The sequence below is a fragment of the Diadema antillarum genome, unplaced genomic scaffold (assembly GCF_040938485.1).
Source record: "Diadema antillarum isolate AM-2024a unplaced genomic scaffold, OU_Dant_1.0 scf00000195, whole genome shotgun sequence".
NCBI classification, from domain to species: Eukaryota; Metazoa; Echinodermata; class Echinoidea; order Diadematoida; family Diadematidae; genus Diadema; species Diadema antillarum.
Window position 1 is genome coordinate 39917 of NW_027271084.1, and position 15246 is coordinate 55162.

Sequence of the window (15246 nt, forward strand, 5' to 3'; positions counted from 1 at the left end):
GTCAATTTCATGACTGGGCCGGGGATAGAACGCCTAATTTGATGCCATGAGCCAATTTAGTATCTCCGCCATGGAGGTTGAGTTTTTGCCACTGTTAGTTTGTTTGTCTGTCTGTCTGCAAAATAACCTGTAAAGTCATGAACGGATTTGGATGACACTTCCAGGAAAAGTTGATCATTTGTGTGTGATCTGATCATGGAAATGTTTGTGTTTGACAGTGACCATCGAATAGTAGAAAGCTAGCGCTAACTTCTATTACTCTCTGATGACCATTATCACCTTAATATCATCATAATTTTCTATATTAATTATCATTATAATTATCATTATTATTATCATCATTATTATTATCACTATTATTATTATCATTATCATTATCATCATCATCAACATCATCATCATTATCATTATCATCGTCATCGTCATCGTCATCAACATCATGAAGATAGGCGCTTTGTTAATTGTAACAGAGGAAACAGAAAAGGACAAAAAATGCGTATGAGAGAAAATATTACACACTCTGTTCTGTCTGGTATGATGTTGTCATTCACACAGGTGGTGTGTGCGAACCGGAAGTCATGCGCATCTACAGAAGAGTTCAATCGCCAAAGGTCAACTCACTTGCCTGTATGTTTTACGCTGAACGTACAATGCAACGTACATTTATACAGTACAGAACGACAGCCAGCTTGCTCGTAGGTCCCACTGCGAAACTATCAAAAAACTGCATTGTATGTGAGAACCGGCCCTGATCAGCACATGATTTACTGATTTGCTGGCGTGTACCAGGCTAGCTGTGAATACTGGATAGTCCTTCCCACTGTTTGCTGGAATAGAACAGGCACGATGGGTGTCAAGATATACACTTTCGTGGGTGTTTTGAGTGCTATTGCGGCAGGAGTAGGTAAGAAGAATTTTACTCTGCTTTCGCCTCGTTACTTGCGTATGTTGCCAGTTGCCAGTTGGGTTTCAGTCTCTTCGATAATGACACTGAAATTACTTGTCGCTTTATACACACAAGAGCGTAGACAGAGTGACTCGTGAGACAGTTTGGTGCAGTTTTATACAGTTCAGTTTATGTCATGGATGCTGAATTTGGTTTGGGCACAGCCGGCCGGTCAGCCACAGCTAGCTATTAAACCGGCTAGACGTCTATTAACATTTATTTGATCATGTGATGGTGGTGTGAGCTGTTAACGTTAGTTGTACAGTAGCTGCAACTACCAAAAAGCATTGTCATTGACTGGGCGGAGAATGAGATGCTATGAGACGTGAGACTAGAGAGTGAGAGAGGATGGACAATAGGCCTATCTACTATTAGAATCAACTCTACTACTACTAGACTAGGTCTAGTATAGTAAGGGGATTAGATCTCGCAGAGGGACTTAATGGTCGCGCATAGCGAAACTGCGTAGACTATAGCAAGCAATATTACGCGTGGGACTAAGCGCAAAATTTGCCAATACGCCCATGGAATAAACATACCTGACAACCGCTAAACATGAGAAGGAAGCAGATGAGAAATTTTGATTTCGAACAAATTTTTCACTAAATTTCCCATTTTTTCCTTGTAATTGAAATCTGTTTTAAGGATTTGTAGCCTAGACGTGTCGCCTCGCTTGTCTCGTTCGAAGCCGATAGAATTCATAATTTGTTCGATTGATCGTTTACGCAAAACTGCTGTTGCTTTAAACAGGGACAAATTTGATATCAAGTGAAAAAATATTCTGTGAAAGCCGAAGCACGTTACAGCCGCAGCGCACACGTAGAGGGGCAGACACTTTCACACATGAAACTACAGAGGGCAGCTGCGCGACCTTTATATACCCCGAGAAATTGAACGCAGAAATTCAAGTTCGACATACAGTACAAACGGTGACAGCGCACTACTCTGTAATCGTATCATCAGGAGATTCTGGGAGGTGATTTTTCTGCATTTTCGTGATATTTATTGAGAAATTCAGGTACGATTGTGGAATAATTCTATCATAAGAGCATCACAAACTTTCGTGCGCGATATCTAGACCCCTCAACCATACTACTGGTAGCACTAGACTACTAGCAGTCTCGAGTCTAGGGGCTAATGAATTTGTTCAGATAGTCTACGACTAGAGCGAGTATTGATTTCAAATATTTCTCAGTTTAACCGACAAAATGATTCGCTCATTACTTTAAAGTGGAAATTTTTGCGGTGTTGAAATTTTCGTGCAACCAGAAACTAGCGTAAAAATAAATACACGCAAATATTTTTGCTTGCCATACATGTATGTTCCTGTACTTGGTGTCTTGATTCCGGGGAATTACAAAACACGCGAAACTCTTGATACCCGGCCAAGCGCGAAAAATTAGTCGTGCGAAAATACCCACTTTTACAGTATTGCCTCTCCCACATTTCAAGAACAATTTAGGACTCGGGAGGCAGCTCGCTCGGATGACACTGCGTCAAACCGAGTTGGAAGAGGAGCTATAAATACTAGGCCTAATACTGCGCGTATTAGTAGCGCAAGCTGGCCATCAATTCGACCACAATGCCTTTCAAAATTCAACCGCCTGCTACAGTAAAAGCTTTTGCCTTGCGCATCGTCGAACCGTGGTGCTGGTGCCGATATTTGACTTGCACAAGGAGCACTTTTTACTTCATATCATTCTACTAAAATGTACATATTTTAACATCATGAATTTTTACTGAGGATCGACAATGCAGTGCTCATAGGCATAGCACTCTAGCTTTCAGCTCTGCATATTTTGCCGATTTCCGATCCGATACCGACAGCAAATTTGCCAATCCGATTTTCCAATCCAATCATAGCTCGAGGTTACACCACTATCTAGCCTACACTATGCTCAAAAATAAAATGGGTGAATTGTCGGAATGTCATGCTGATTGAGTTGGCAGCCCTGTGATTAGATTTGCATGGGTCCAAACCCTCTGCCGTCTGTGGCCTGTGCTGTTGGATCAACAGTGTGCCACTTTGTAGCACAATTGCCACAAGTTTGTTTATTGTATTTTTTTAAATCAAAGATCTGGGAATGTTCTTTGTCTAACTTTATAACTTCAGTCTGAGATTTAAAAAGAAAAAATACACATCAACGTTACATGTGTAATGATACTATTAGTAGAATTCTTCTAACCTCTCTAAGTATACTCCATAACATCTAGGGGTGAGAAACTGTCTGACATTGTAAAGTCTAAATCATACATTCGACCTTTTAAAAGTGCCCTGATTCTCTCCATGATATTTCTCTGTAATACATGTACTGTATTGATTTGTGATGAACTTCATGTAATTAGCCAATACCTATGAGCATCACAATGATTAGTAGCATTGCTCCATGATCAGGTGCAGCATGGCTTAGGGTTAGGGATGATGCTGTAAACCTTGGTTGTTATTATGAACTGTACGCATTGATCTTTTTTCTCTTTCTTTTTGTACATCACCTGTTAAAATCTGTAAACTTCTTATTTCTTTGTTCTGTTGCAGTGCTTTGGTACCTTCTCTCGGGACAGATTTACAGATTTGACATAGGATGGTGAGTATTTTCACATGGATATCATAACTTATATTGATCATTCACAAATTGAAAAAAAAGGTAGAGATTCTGTCGATACATTTAATTGTACCTGATGATATACAGTATGATGCTTTTACTATACATAGTGGTCTGAAACTTTTTCCTGCGTGCATATGAACAATGTACTCACACGATATTTCTGCGTGAGTAAGCTTTACGAATTTAATGAAATTTGTGTGCTATTTCACTGAAATTGTGTGGTAACCGGTAGGCCACAGACCAGCTGCAGTGAGTGTTTTGCATTTTATTGTTTCATATTGATTCTGAAAATTATTGCTGTAAAATGATAACCTACTTATCATGACCAATTAGAATTTAAGAAAATTTATGAAAATTTATGAAAATTTGAGAAGGTATCCTTGTATGCACTGTTATGCTCATATTACATGTATTTCCATTTTTTTTTTCGCATTCCCGCTTTGGCCAAAAATGTCTTTGTGATGATGAATTGATATGAGACTATGTTTTGAAATATTGACACCAGATTTGTTCCAAATGTGTAGATCGCTCTTGGATTCATGATTGTGAATGATATTGATTTCTTTGGGATATGCCCCTAAGAAGTACTGTATGTTTATGAATACAGTCAGTGATCGATACTGTCTAACAACACATCAAAAAAAAATTGTAATTGGGCATAAAATTAATGTGTTTTAGCAGCTCTTAATCCTAATTTCTACATACATTACAGATTTCAGCTGTGTCCTCCACATTCTATTTGAATCAAATTAGACAGAAGTATGAATGAGTTATCAATTATTTGCCCTCAAAACAAGCCAATGCAAGTTATCAAGAAGAAGTCGTGAATGTGCTATGCCGGACTCCTTCAAAAGTGACATAATAATCAACTCATCGATTATGGTTGCTCACCAAGAAGATTATTTCCATGCCAAGTGTTCGAGCCATTACATGCACAAGGATGCTCTTTTGCTGGTTTTCTTAACCCATCAAAGCTTTTCTACAATTCCCTTTTTGATCGTGCGATCAATCGCCGACATGTTTAGGGATGGAAGTCTGTGACCAGCCTCTCTGTCTCTCATTTCATTCTCTCAGGTTCCTGCTAGCTATCGAGCCCTACATGTGGGCAGACATTGGGGTTGGTCTCTCAATTGCACTCTCCGTTGTTGGTGCAGCCTGGTGAGTGAAGCACCATCTCTCTCCCACCCCCCCCCCCTTTTTCCTCAGGAAAATATTGCCCCTGAACATGAGATGCTGTGATGTTTTGTCTCTTTTGTCATCCATCTAACAACAGCAAAGACTGTGGCGCTAATTTGCCATTCATATTGGTGGGAATTCATTATTGCAGTAAACCCCATGTGGAATTGGGATGAGTAATATCATTACTTTTGTGTTCCTGTGTAAGATGTGACAATCTGAACAAGGATCATGTGGTAAGAACTCGGCATGAAGCAGATAAAAACAGAAATTGCAGTCATTAAAAAGATATAAATGGAAAAGATAATCACTTATTTGTGGAATGTTAGCTAGCTGTAAAAGCTAGATAGTCTTCCTATTCCATAGTGTTTCCTTATTTTTTTTCTTTCTTATCAAACTGGAGTAGAATTGATTTAGACTGATGTGCTACAGTGTATGGTTTTCTCTGAATGAGGTAGAGATGCTGCAAAGTGTGTTGAAGTATATAAAAAGAGCTCTATTTTCTGCTATAGTATTAGTAGCCTTACTAGAATGAAGCTAGGGATATTTGAGTGCCTTTCAACTTCAAGCCCCCCCCCCCCCCCCAAAAAAAAAAAAAAAAAAAAAAAGTTGTCTAAAGCTTGCTTTATAACACAGATTTTGTATCATATGTGATAAAAATTGATTATTGATTTGACTGTATCTTCCTTTCAGGGGAATTTTCACAACTGGGACGAGTATTATAGGTGGCGGAGTTAAAGCACCACGAATCAGAACAAAGAATCTTATTAGGTAAGTGATATCTTGTGTGCATTTTTCATAGTGTTTCATGGTTGTGTCACAACCCTCTTGCACTTTAATGCTTTCTTGCTGTAAAGTTCACCTTGATATGTAAATACAACAATATTGCCATTTAAGATTGTGATAGCTAGCTTGCATATATATACAATATACAATTGTACATGTAAATTCAGGAACTTTTTTGTGATCCACTTTACATCGATTACATGTAAAGATGCATAAATTCAAAGAGTGAAAAACTGCCATATTCGAGTCATCATCTTGAATATTCTCAGCACTGGAATGAAGAAGAACATAGTATGAATAATATTTATTACATGTATATTACATGTTCCAATGAAGAAGAAGAATCTGTGTATATTTACAGAGTAAGAGAAACAAAACCTCCCTTGTTTGTAGTGTACTTGACATGCAATTTACATGTAGTGTTTCTTTTATGTAAAACACCTGAAGTGCCCATATACAATACAGGTTGATACATTTTATGATTTATACGTAATGTACATATATGCTACATAGATGTGCCATGCTGGTGTTTCGTGGTATGATGCTCATCCCGAGTAGGCAGTGATCACTGTCTGTCTGAAAGGGACATTACCCATCTCTCAACTCGAGACAGGAAGTGACCAAAAACAAACTCACAGGAAAGACCAGAAGTGCAGTGATTGCTCATTCAATTCCAGGATGTGCATTGTGTACATGGTTTCTGTATGCCAAGCACCAACACATATGATATATTCATACCATGACAAAGTAACTGAAGGCTGTTGATAATGTTTTGTTTTTGTTTGTGCGTTTCCTTTCTGGTCGTGTATTAGTAAAGGGTTTTGAATTGAGTGTTGAATTTGTTACATATCATTTCAGTCACTCCAAACAATAAGGCCTACTTTGATAGTCTGTGAAGCATACTGCTACTCTTTGTCCAACCAATAAACCTACGTAATGAATATTTAACCTTTGTTATATGTATACATCTCAGAAAGAAGAATGGTAGTCATGTTATTGATACACTTTGCAAATTCAATATGTAAACACATTGATATTGCACAGATATGCGTGTAGCTCAATAAAATTAAAAAAAAAAGAAAAGAATATAGGACACATGGAGTATGCAAGCCATTGTAATGCATTTTTGGTTTTATTTGGGTCACCACAAATAAATCTTCAGTGTACAATCCAATATTGTACATGTGGTATGCTGTGTAATTCTTTTTAAGGTAATTTTTATCTTTTTGAGGATGTACTGGAATCTTACATTTCCACATCTAACATTCCAGCTTGAAATAATCTTAGTGGAACGATAAACATAGTAGCTTGAGAGCTCAACACCAGTGTGCATGCACCGTGTATAAGATTTCAACTGGTTCTCAAGAGTTATTCATGATACATTGACCTTCCCTGTCCCTCCACGCCCTGTGCAGTATTATCTTCTGCGAAGCCGTGGCCATCTACGGAATCATCATCGCCATCGTTCTCTCGGGCCAGGTGAAAGACTACGGGGTGGGCGTGTCGGAAGATTTGATGAGGAGTAACTATCTAGCAGGTGTGTGACATTTTTCAATCGTCCTGGGTCCCGTTTCATGACAAATGTAAGGATAGCAATTCTTGCTAGAGTAGCAACTTTTCATGGCAACAGCCAATCGGGAAGCTGGGTTCTTCTTGTTACCATGACAATTGCCATTCCAGCAGGAGTTGCTATCATCACAACTTTTTAATGAAGTGGGGCCCCAGAGAGTGAGAGCTAATTACATGCCTAAAATGAGAAACTGTGTTAGTACAGAATGACAAATGATGAAATGATTTGAATTTCAGTACGTAATGGGTATTTGAGTGGGGGTTAATTTTGGTTTTCCTTTTTTTCAATGTTCTAAAGTTTTTGATAAAAAGAAAATTAAAGAGTTCCACAGGGCATGTTTTTTCAAGCTTGACAGGCTTTTAAAAGTGTTGCATTGTAAAAAGGTGCAAAGTAATTTAGACATTTTTACATGGAAGGCTGCATGATTGTTTTTCAAAACTATGAATTTATATTCATTCATTGAGCAAGGGGAAAATGTATATATATTTGTAGCAGGGCTCGACACTAAGTTATGTTCTCTTGTGGCCTGTGTGTGCCTCTAAAATCTTTGAATTTGACATTTTGATGGCCCAAAAAGAATTGTGTTTGCCTGAAATAAAAGTAAACATACATTTTGTTTTTGTTTTTGTTTTTTAATCTCAGTTGCCTGATTGGGCCACCAAAAGGTAAGCCTTTAGAAAATTTAGTGGCCTGACATCAATTTTTGGTGGCTCGTGGCCACCGCTAATGTTGAGCGCTGTATAAATAGCCTTCTGCCCATACCTTTCCCCATCTCAGGCTATGCCATCTTTGGGGCGGGGCTGACTGTTGGCTTCACCAACCTGGCCTGTGGTGTCTGCGTCGGCATCGTGGGCAGCGGGGCGGCCCTGGCCGACGCCCAGGATGCAAGCCTCTTCGTCAAGGTGCTCATTGTCGAGATCTTCGGCAGCGCCATCGGGCTCTTCGGTGTCATCGTGGGCATCCTTCAGGTAAAGATCATTGGAAATGCTACAGGGACATCATTGATTCACATACAGTCAACCTCACTTAAAGGGGACCTCCAGATGATTTTCAGACTTTTACATTTGAACAGCTATAAATTAGTTAAACTGAGTATGGCATTTCAGAATTTATAGTGATTGGGATGAGGAATGAGAATGTTTTCGAAATTTATAACAAATTGCAATGAACAAGGATGATGACATGGCAGCCTCGCCATAAGAATGCTTAAGGAAGCAGAAAGAAAGAATAAGGCGTTCATAGATTCTTCAAAGGTGAACTTGTTAAGCAGGCAGTATTGTAGTGGAATTACACTGCTACATTTCAGAAATATGTGAGGCTCTGATGTCATCAACACTGTTCAGTGTAATTTGTTTAAGATTTTCAGTTTATTGGTTTCTCTGCTCAAGGACCACAATGAATCCAACAAGTCTATACATGGAGCTGTTGATTTATGAACCACATGATGTGAAATTATGAAAATCGTCTGGAATGCTCCAATCTGAGGGGACCTGAGCAAATTCTTTATCTTGCATGAATTTTTACTTACAATATAGCATTAAGTCATGTTTGTATCAATCCATAGTAGAATCATTCTTCAACTCAGCCAGTTTTTCAATTTGTGTAAGGTAGACTAAGGCAGGGCTCGACACTAACGGTGGCCCAGTGGCCCTCGGCCACCAGAAATGAAAGTCGGGCCACCAAATTTAAAAAAAGGGCAAATTTGGTGGCCCGCCTCGGGGCTACCAAAATTTCGTAAAAAGTATGTCAATAAATCTGTAACTTTTTGCGCCGGAAATTAGCAGTTAAATTTGTTTAAAGGATGGATAAAAAGGACTAAATGAGTGCCTGAGAGTGAGTGTTGAGGTTTATTTATGAGTAGATATGTCCAACTTCCAGTTCTTACTATGATAAAACTTAAATATTTGACTCATTAAAAAAACAGGACGTTTAATGTTTTTTTGTTTGTTTTTTTCGGGCCACCAAATTTTTCTCTCGGGCCACCAAAACTTTGAAATTGAGGATTTTGGTGGCCCCAACGGGCCACCAAACAAAAAAGTTAGTGTGGAGCCCTGACTAAGGTGACGTTGACTGTACCCTTTCTTTGTAAAAGGCTAGACATGTAATGGTGTCAAGGTATAGTTTTTAACAAAGTGAACCCATCCTTACAGTGCTCTGCAATGATGTTTTGATTGAGTGAAATACCACATCAGGGTCAAGTTGACACTTCCAGATGAATTTTAGCTGAAAATGAATAAACATGGAAAGTTTCCTTTCAAAGCTGACCAAATATAAGAAAGGTTATAACTGTTAAAGTTTCACTTTTTTTTTTCACAAGAACGATTATTTCAGTCACAATAACAAACATGCATGATGCTTTCCTTCATATGACTGTGATGTCATGTAGTCACAATTTCACCATGATAGTTACATATTGTAAAAAATACTGCAGAAACCCCCCCTTTTTTGTAGTCATTCTGAGCAACTATAAACGTGGCCCCAAGAAAAGTTTTGACTTGGTTGTTACAAGTCTGGGATGACAAATGACAACTATGATGTCCCGTGATTCCCCATCTTGTGACAAACAAATGTGTGATATCTACAACTGATTGACAAATTGCCCTACATCGACGTAAATAAGCACTGAATTGATCAGTGTTTTAGTAGTAGCCATGATAAAAGAAATCATGAGCATACATACTTAAGCAGGATTTGAACCTACGACCTCCTGATCTCCGGACAGGCGTCATCTCCACTAGACAGACTAGAATTTAAATAATCACGCAGTACCCACTGCATGCTATAAGGATTACAACCAACACTTGCTGTCGGGCGGAAGCTCGGGTGTTTAGTGGAGATGATGCCTGTCTGGAGATCAGGAGGTTGTAGGTTCGAATCCTGCTTGAGTATGTATGCCCATGATTTCTTTTATCATGGCTAATACTAAAACACTGATCAATTCAGTGCTTATTTACGTCAATGTAGGGCAATTTGCCAATCAGTTGCAGTGAAAGAATGAAGAATGTCATGAATTTGAATAAATGTGATATCTTGTTTGAATTCATTCTTTAATGAGACAGTACCTAGTCAAAGTTTGTTGGCAAGTTGATTATCATTGCGACTGTTGAGGTTGATACATGCACCTGTTTTAAACAGTGACATAATATTGTTTGCTTGTATCATGAACCTGTTGTCTCCCTCTACAGGCCAGTAAATACTCTTTTCAGTCGGGTAGCGATTAAGAGGGATGGACGCAGACTTTCAACGACGCATTCCAGCTCATTCGTGCGGATGACTCATTTCTGTGATCACATCACTTCCTTTGTAGCAGATATGTGGACCTTTTTGTTCAACTCATGGGATACTTGGACAGGATTTTCCCCAATCCACTGTATCATTCGATATTCTCTGATATATGCAGGTTATAAGGATGAAGTATGTGGTATATGCCCGGAAACAAATATTGGAATTATTGCATGCTTGGTGGTGCCACGTGCAGAGATACAAATGTATATATGCCAAAAGCACAAGGAAAAACAAAACAAAACATACCATCATGTCTATCCAAGCCAACAAATTAGTTGATGTACACCAAAAAGGTGATTATGAATTAAGTGAAACATGTGTATGATGTGGTAAACAATACTAGGCTGCAAACAACATGATTTATATTTTGGTTTGTTAACAGCCAATAAATGGCAAGAATTCCCCTGGTTGTGCAGAGGGAATTTTAGCATGTGTGTAATTCCATTGACTGTCAGGCACGTGAATAGTTGTGTAGACATGTCATTCCAGTGCACAAATAACTTGTGACATTTACCATTTACACAAACACTTCAGTAAAATTTCTCTTCTCACCCATCTAGAAACTTGCTGAAATGTTTGTAGCTGGTTGTTTTCTGTGCTATATAGAGAATCACAAATTTTGCATGAGAACAGTTTAAACAGAAGCAGATTTCTGAAGTAGTTTTCAGGGGCAAGCCATTCCCCTTTTGGCTCGGGGGAGGGGGGGGGGGTGTGGATGAAATTTGCACTCAATTGTAATTAAACGCAATCGTGGTTTAAGAACATGTCACACACCAGTAAGCAAATGTCTCCTCTTCTGTACAGCGACACAAATCCATAGAAATGCAGACTGTATACAACTGTAATTGTATTAATTTGTCATATTAGTATCTTTTTGTATCGAGAAGAAGTTGAAATCAGGATATATACAGACACAGCCATCTTCCAGTTTCCTGCATGTATGAGAGTCCCATGATGATGCTTAAAGATTTATTTCTTGTTCCTTTTTTTGTTCCCCACTTCTTAGAACTTTGAGCTTGCGACGTCTAGTAGGGTAGCAAGAGTCATGCGCGTCTTTGGATATTTCTTTCTTCCTTGTGATACGATGTATTTGCATGCTGGGAAAGTGGGTGCCCTTATCTCACACAAGCAAGAAACCATTGTGTGACAGCAATATGAATGGGTTGTAAATATGAATGACAAAACTTGAGAGGATCTATTACTCTCATCTTCAGTGCGTGTTCTACTCTTTCGTAAAAGTTATTTTCCAGCTCTGCATGCGTCCATCTTTCATTTCGACTTTGCCAAGTGTGCACGAATGATCAGTCAATTCTTTTTCATCTATGTTTATCTGTGCATTTGTACAAACATAAAGTTTGATCGTCAGAGTCACGTTTGTCAAGTTTGTAGATAGGTATCTGGACATTACGCATTTCCTTTTACGAAGTATGTATCATGTGAATTATTGCAATCCAGTACTCAAAAGTGTCCCTCTCGTTGTATTGCAGAAGATATTGATATATGTTTGATGTTTTATTTAGAAATGATATATATTTAGCTTGTAACTTTATGCAGAAGAGAATATGCATGTGGAATTGTTTGGGAAAATGCGTTTGAGCAAGTAAGAGATAGATAGACATTATATTCTTTTGCATTGTGGGAGGTAGCAATATTGTGTGATATGTTACCTGGGCTAGGAATTTATTGTATGTGCCCCAAAAGAGTGCAATTTTTTCTTAGTGAGGGGTAGGGGGGGGGGGGGGGGGGCTGGAGGGTGTGGACTGGGGGTGTATCTGCAGATAATGCAGACTTGTGACGTTGTTGCATGCCACTTGTAGCAACTACCGATGTGGTTGTAGCACATGAGACAACAAAAGAAAGTAATGGCAGTTAGTGTACGAGACTTGTCACAAAAGCCACAGCAGCAGTTGTAAGGGTTTTTATGATGTTGTCTACTATTTGGAGCTGTTGGAGCTGTTGCACACAACTACAGTGGCGAGCAAGATGCATCCTGGTAACCTCAGTGAGTGACAGCATTTAATGGCAAATAATCTCCTCCCAGATAAAAGCCTCTGTTGTAGATAGTGTTGCTAGGCAGTATCATCACTTGATAATTAAAGAGGAAACACATGTTTTGGTTGCATTGCTTTGCAAGTTTAAGGATGCGTTGGTTATTTCTATCATGTTGTCATTCTGATTGCTTAGTGATGACCCTTACCACAGAACTGACAAACGCCCTTACCACAGAACTGACAAACGCATGACAGAGAATCAGATAGTGCACCACACAGATTAATCAATATGCCACTTTTTGTAGTTTAATCAGAATCACCTATGTTTTACCTCTAGATACACATGTCTGATATGGTTGTTCATTGAAACGTTGCCAGTGGGTAGATTTGAGATAATGATGTAGGTGTATGTGCATGGTGTTATATCGTGTTTGAATGCTTTCAAATGCTTCGTGTTTGTTGAGGTGTGTGTGTGTAATTTGAATGCACATTGCCTAATAAGCATTAATAGTGAGTTAATAGCTCTGCAGGGGAAGGGGGGGGGGAGGGGCAGGCCAGTTACGTGCTTTTGAAATGATGTTTAGATGAAAATGAAATATGGTCCGATTGGTTTTGCGGAAATAGGTGTTCAACTTTCTTTTTATCATGTGCTTTTAACAAAGGACTTGGAAGAAAATGAAATGTGGTCCGATTGGTTTCATGAACAGGTGGTTAATGTTTCCTTAAGTGCTTTTGAAGTGGGGCTTGAATAGAATAATATATGGTCTGATTGTTTGCCTAAACAGGTTCGTGTGAAGGGTCAAAGGTGGAAGGTCTAGGGATGATTGTCATTTTTGTTCTGTCGAACAATCTTCCATGAAAGTATATGAATATCAATAATGTTTGATATATTGTATGTAACATGATTGTGAAAGAATAACATAATAAAGCTGGTATGGTATATATGTATACATCATCTGTATTAAATACTTATACTGTACAGTGTTATGGTTTTGTACCATGTTTCTAGATGGTATGCTTATGAGTGAAGTACAAAGTTAAAAGGATAGTTTAGTATTGGTGGAGATGAGAGTTGGGCTTTTAACTTTTTGTGAAATACATGTAGTACAGAGCATACCATTCTAAGAGGAATTCAAAGTTTATTTGATGAAAATCAATTTTGTTATGGCTGAGACATCCAAAAACAAAGTAAACTAAGCGATCCTAATAAAAGATGGGTCCCATCTTTTAGTAGGATTGCTCTCTTTTGGATATCTCAGCCATTTCAAAACAAATTTTCATCAAATAAACATTGAATTCCAGTTGGAATTACCTCGTTCATATTTCATAAAAGGTTTCTTATTGTCTTACCGAAAGAATTAGAAACCTGAAGATAGGTCTCAAGTAAAACTGTACAATCCCTTTAAATTTATGCGAGTCATCATGAATCAGACAAAAATCACAAAGATGTGAAAGCAAAGTGAAGATGTTAGAGATTTGTGAGATTTCTCAAATTGGAGGCTTAGTGGGTGTGTGTGTGTGTGTGTGTGTGTGTGTGTGTGTGTGTGTGTTTGTACATAAAGCTATAATCTTGTGTCGCCTTCCTTAGTACACTGCATGTGCTAGTGAGTGGGCGCAGGTTTTGATTTGACTCAGACTTGCAGTAACTAAATTACTGATTTGTCAATTTTAGAAATTTATGGCGGTGATATATCCATAAGGTAAGTAAAAGCACTGGAATGGAACTTAATTCCATGGCAGACTTTCCTGTGACTATGAAAAGATTAAAGTCCAAAGAAAAAGTGACAGATTTGTAAAAGTTGGGTATGAAATCAGGAAAGTATAAACCAAAAAAGTTTTACATCTTTTTCAGGAAACGCTTCAATCAGGTCACAGGCACATTGCAAATTAACCCACTGAAGACTAGTCCCGAGTGTAGGCCTACTTGGGCAGGTGTCTATGGGAAATGTGTGTTGTAGCAATATCAGCTCGTCCTCAATGGGTTAAGATGAAGTGATTTCTTGGTCACTGATTTTGATCGAAAAATAGATTTTTTTTTTGTCGATAACTGGAATGTCATCACTGCTGAGTCATCATAACTCTATGATAAAGAAAATTGATGCACCGGATATACAATATCTTCTTTATAACTGCATGAGAAAATATTGTAGTTAAGATTTGAGGGAGTTACATCAATTCATCCAGATGTGATTTTGACCAATGTCATGTGGGTAAAGACATGCAAAAACATTAAGAATTTAAAAAGTAACTTTGCTTTTTATTAACTGTTTTGTTCAAGGACCCTGTCAACAAGTAAACTTGAAATGAATTTCTCTTTCAGTTGGATGAATAGAACACATCTCTCTGCAATCTAGGAAAATGAAGGGCATTCGTGAAACATTGAAATTAGTACTGCACGAGAGCAGCATTTCTCTCCGATTTAAATACACACGCTTTTCACTGTACAGTGAAACCCCGTTATAACGAGGTCCGTGGGACCGGCGATATTACCTCGTTATAAACCGGTACCTCGTTATAACGGGGTTTCACTGTAATTGCTATTTTCATCTTGGAAGTATTTCACTGAAAAAAATAATCAACATCCATCACATAAACAACAACAACAATAATAATAACATGCTTAAAGGACTATTCCACCTTCATGCCATCTTAAATTCATCGAGATCCTTGCTATAAGAAACAAAGTTCAATCCCTGCTCAACAGGGAGCATCGCCAACCACACCACAGAATGCACAACACCGTCGCAGCCATTTTACGAAGTCACATTATTGTACGTTTAATTCCAATTTATGCAATGCAACTCCTTCACCAAATTAATTGTACCGACATGTATGCTAAAATATGCTTGTATTGAAATATCTGCCTTTGAACTTACTCTTTTTACA

The 15246-nt window shown here is 38.3% G+C and overlaps 1 protein-coding gene across 1 annotated transcript; it reads left to right on the top strand.

Moving 5' to 3' along the window:
- The first annotated feature begins 739 nt into the window (after positions 1-739).
- Positions 740-11956, top strand: LOC139723593 (V-type proton ATPase 21 kDa proteolipid subunit c''-like). The gene is made up of 7 exons (XM_071634827.1): positions 740-904; positions 3483-3531; positions 4627-4710; positions 5422-5499; positions 6930-7051; positions 7862-8052; positions 10270-11956. Exons 1-7 carry the CDS (start codon positions 847-849, stop codon positions 10303-10305), a joined length of 618 nt encoding a protein of 205 aa, XP_071490928.1. The 5' UTR covers positions 740-846; the 3' UTR covers positions 10306-11956.
- The last annotated feature ends 3290 nt before the right edge of the window (positions 11957-15246 follow it).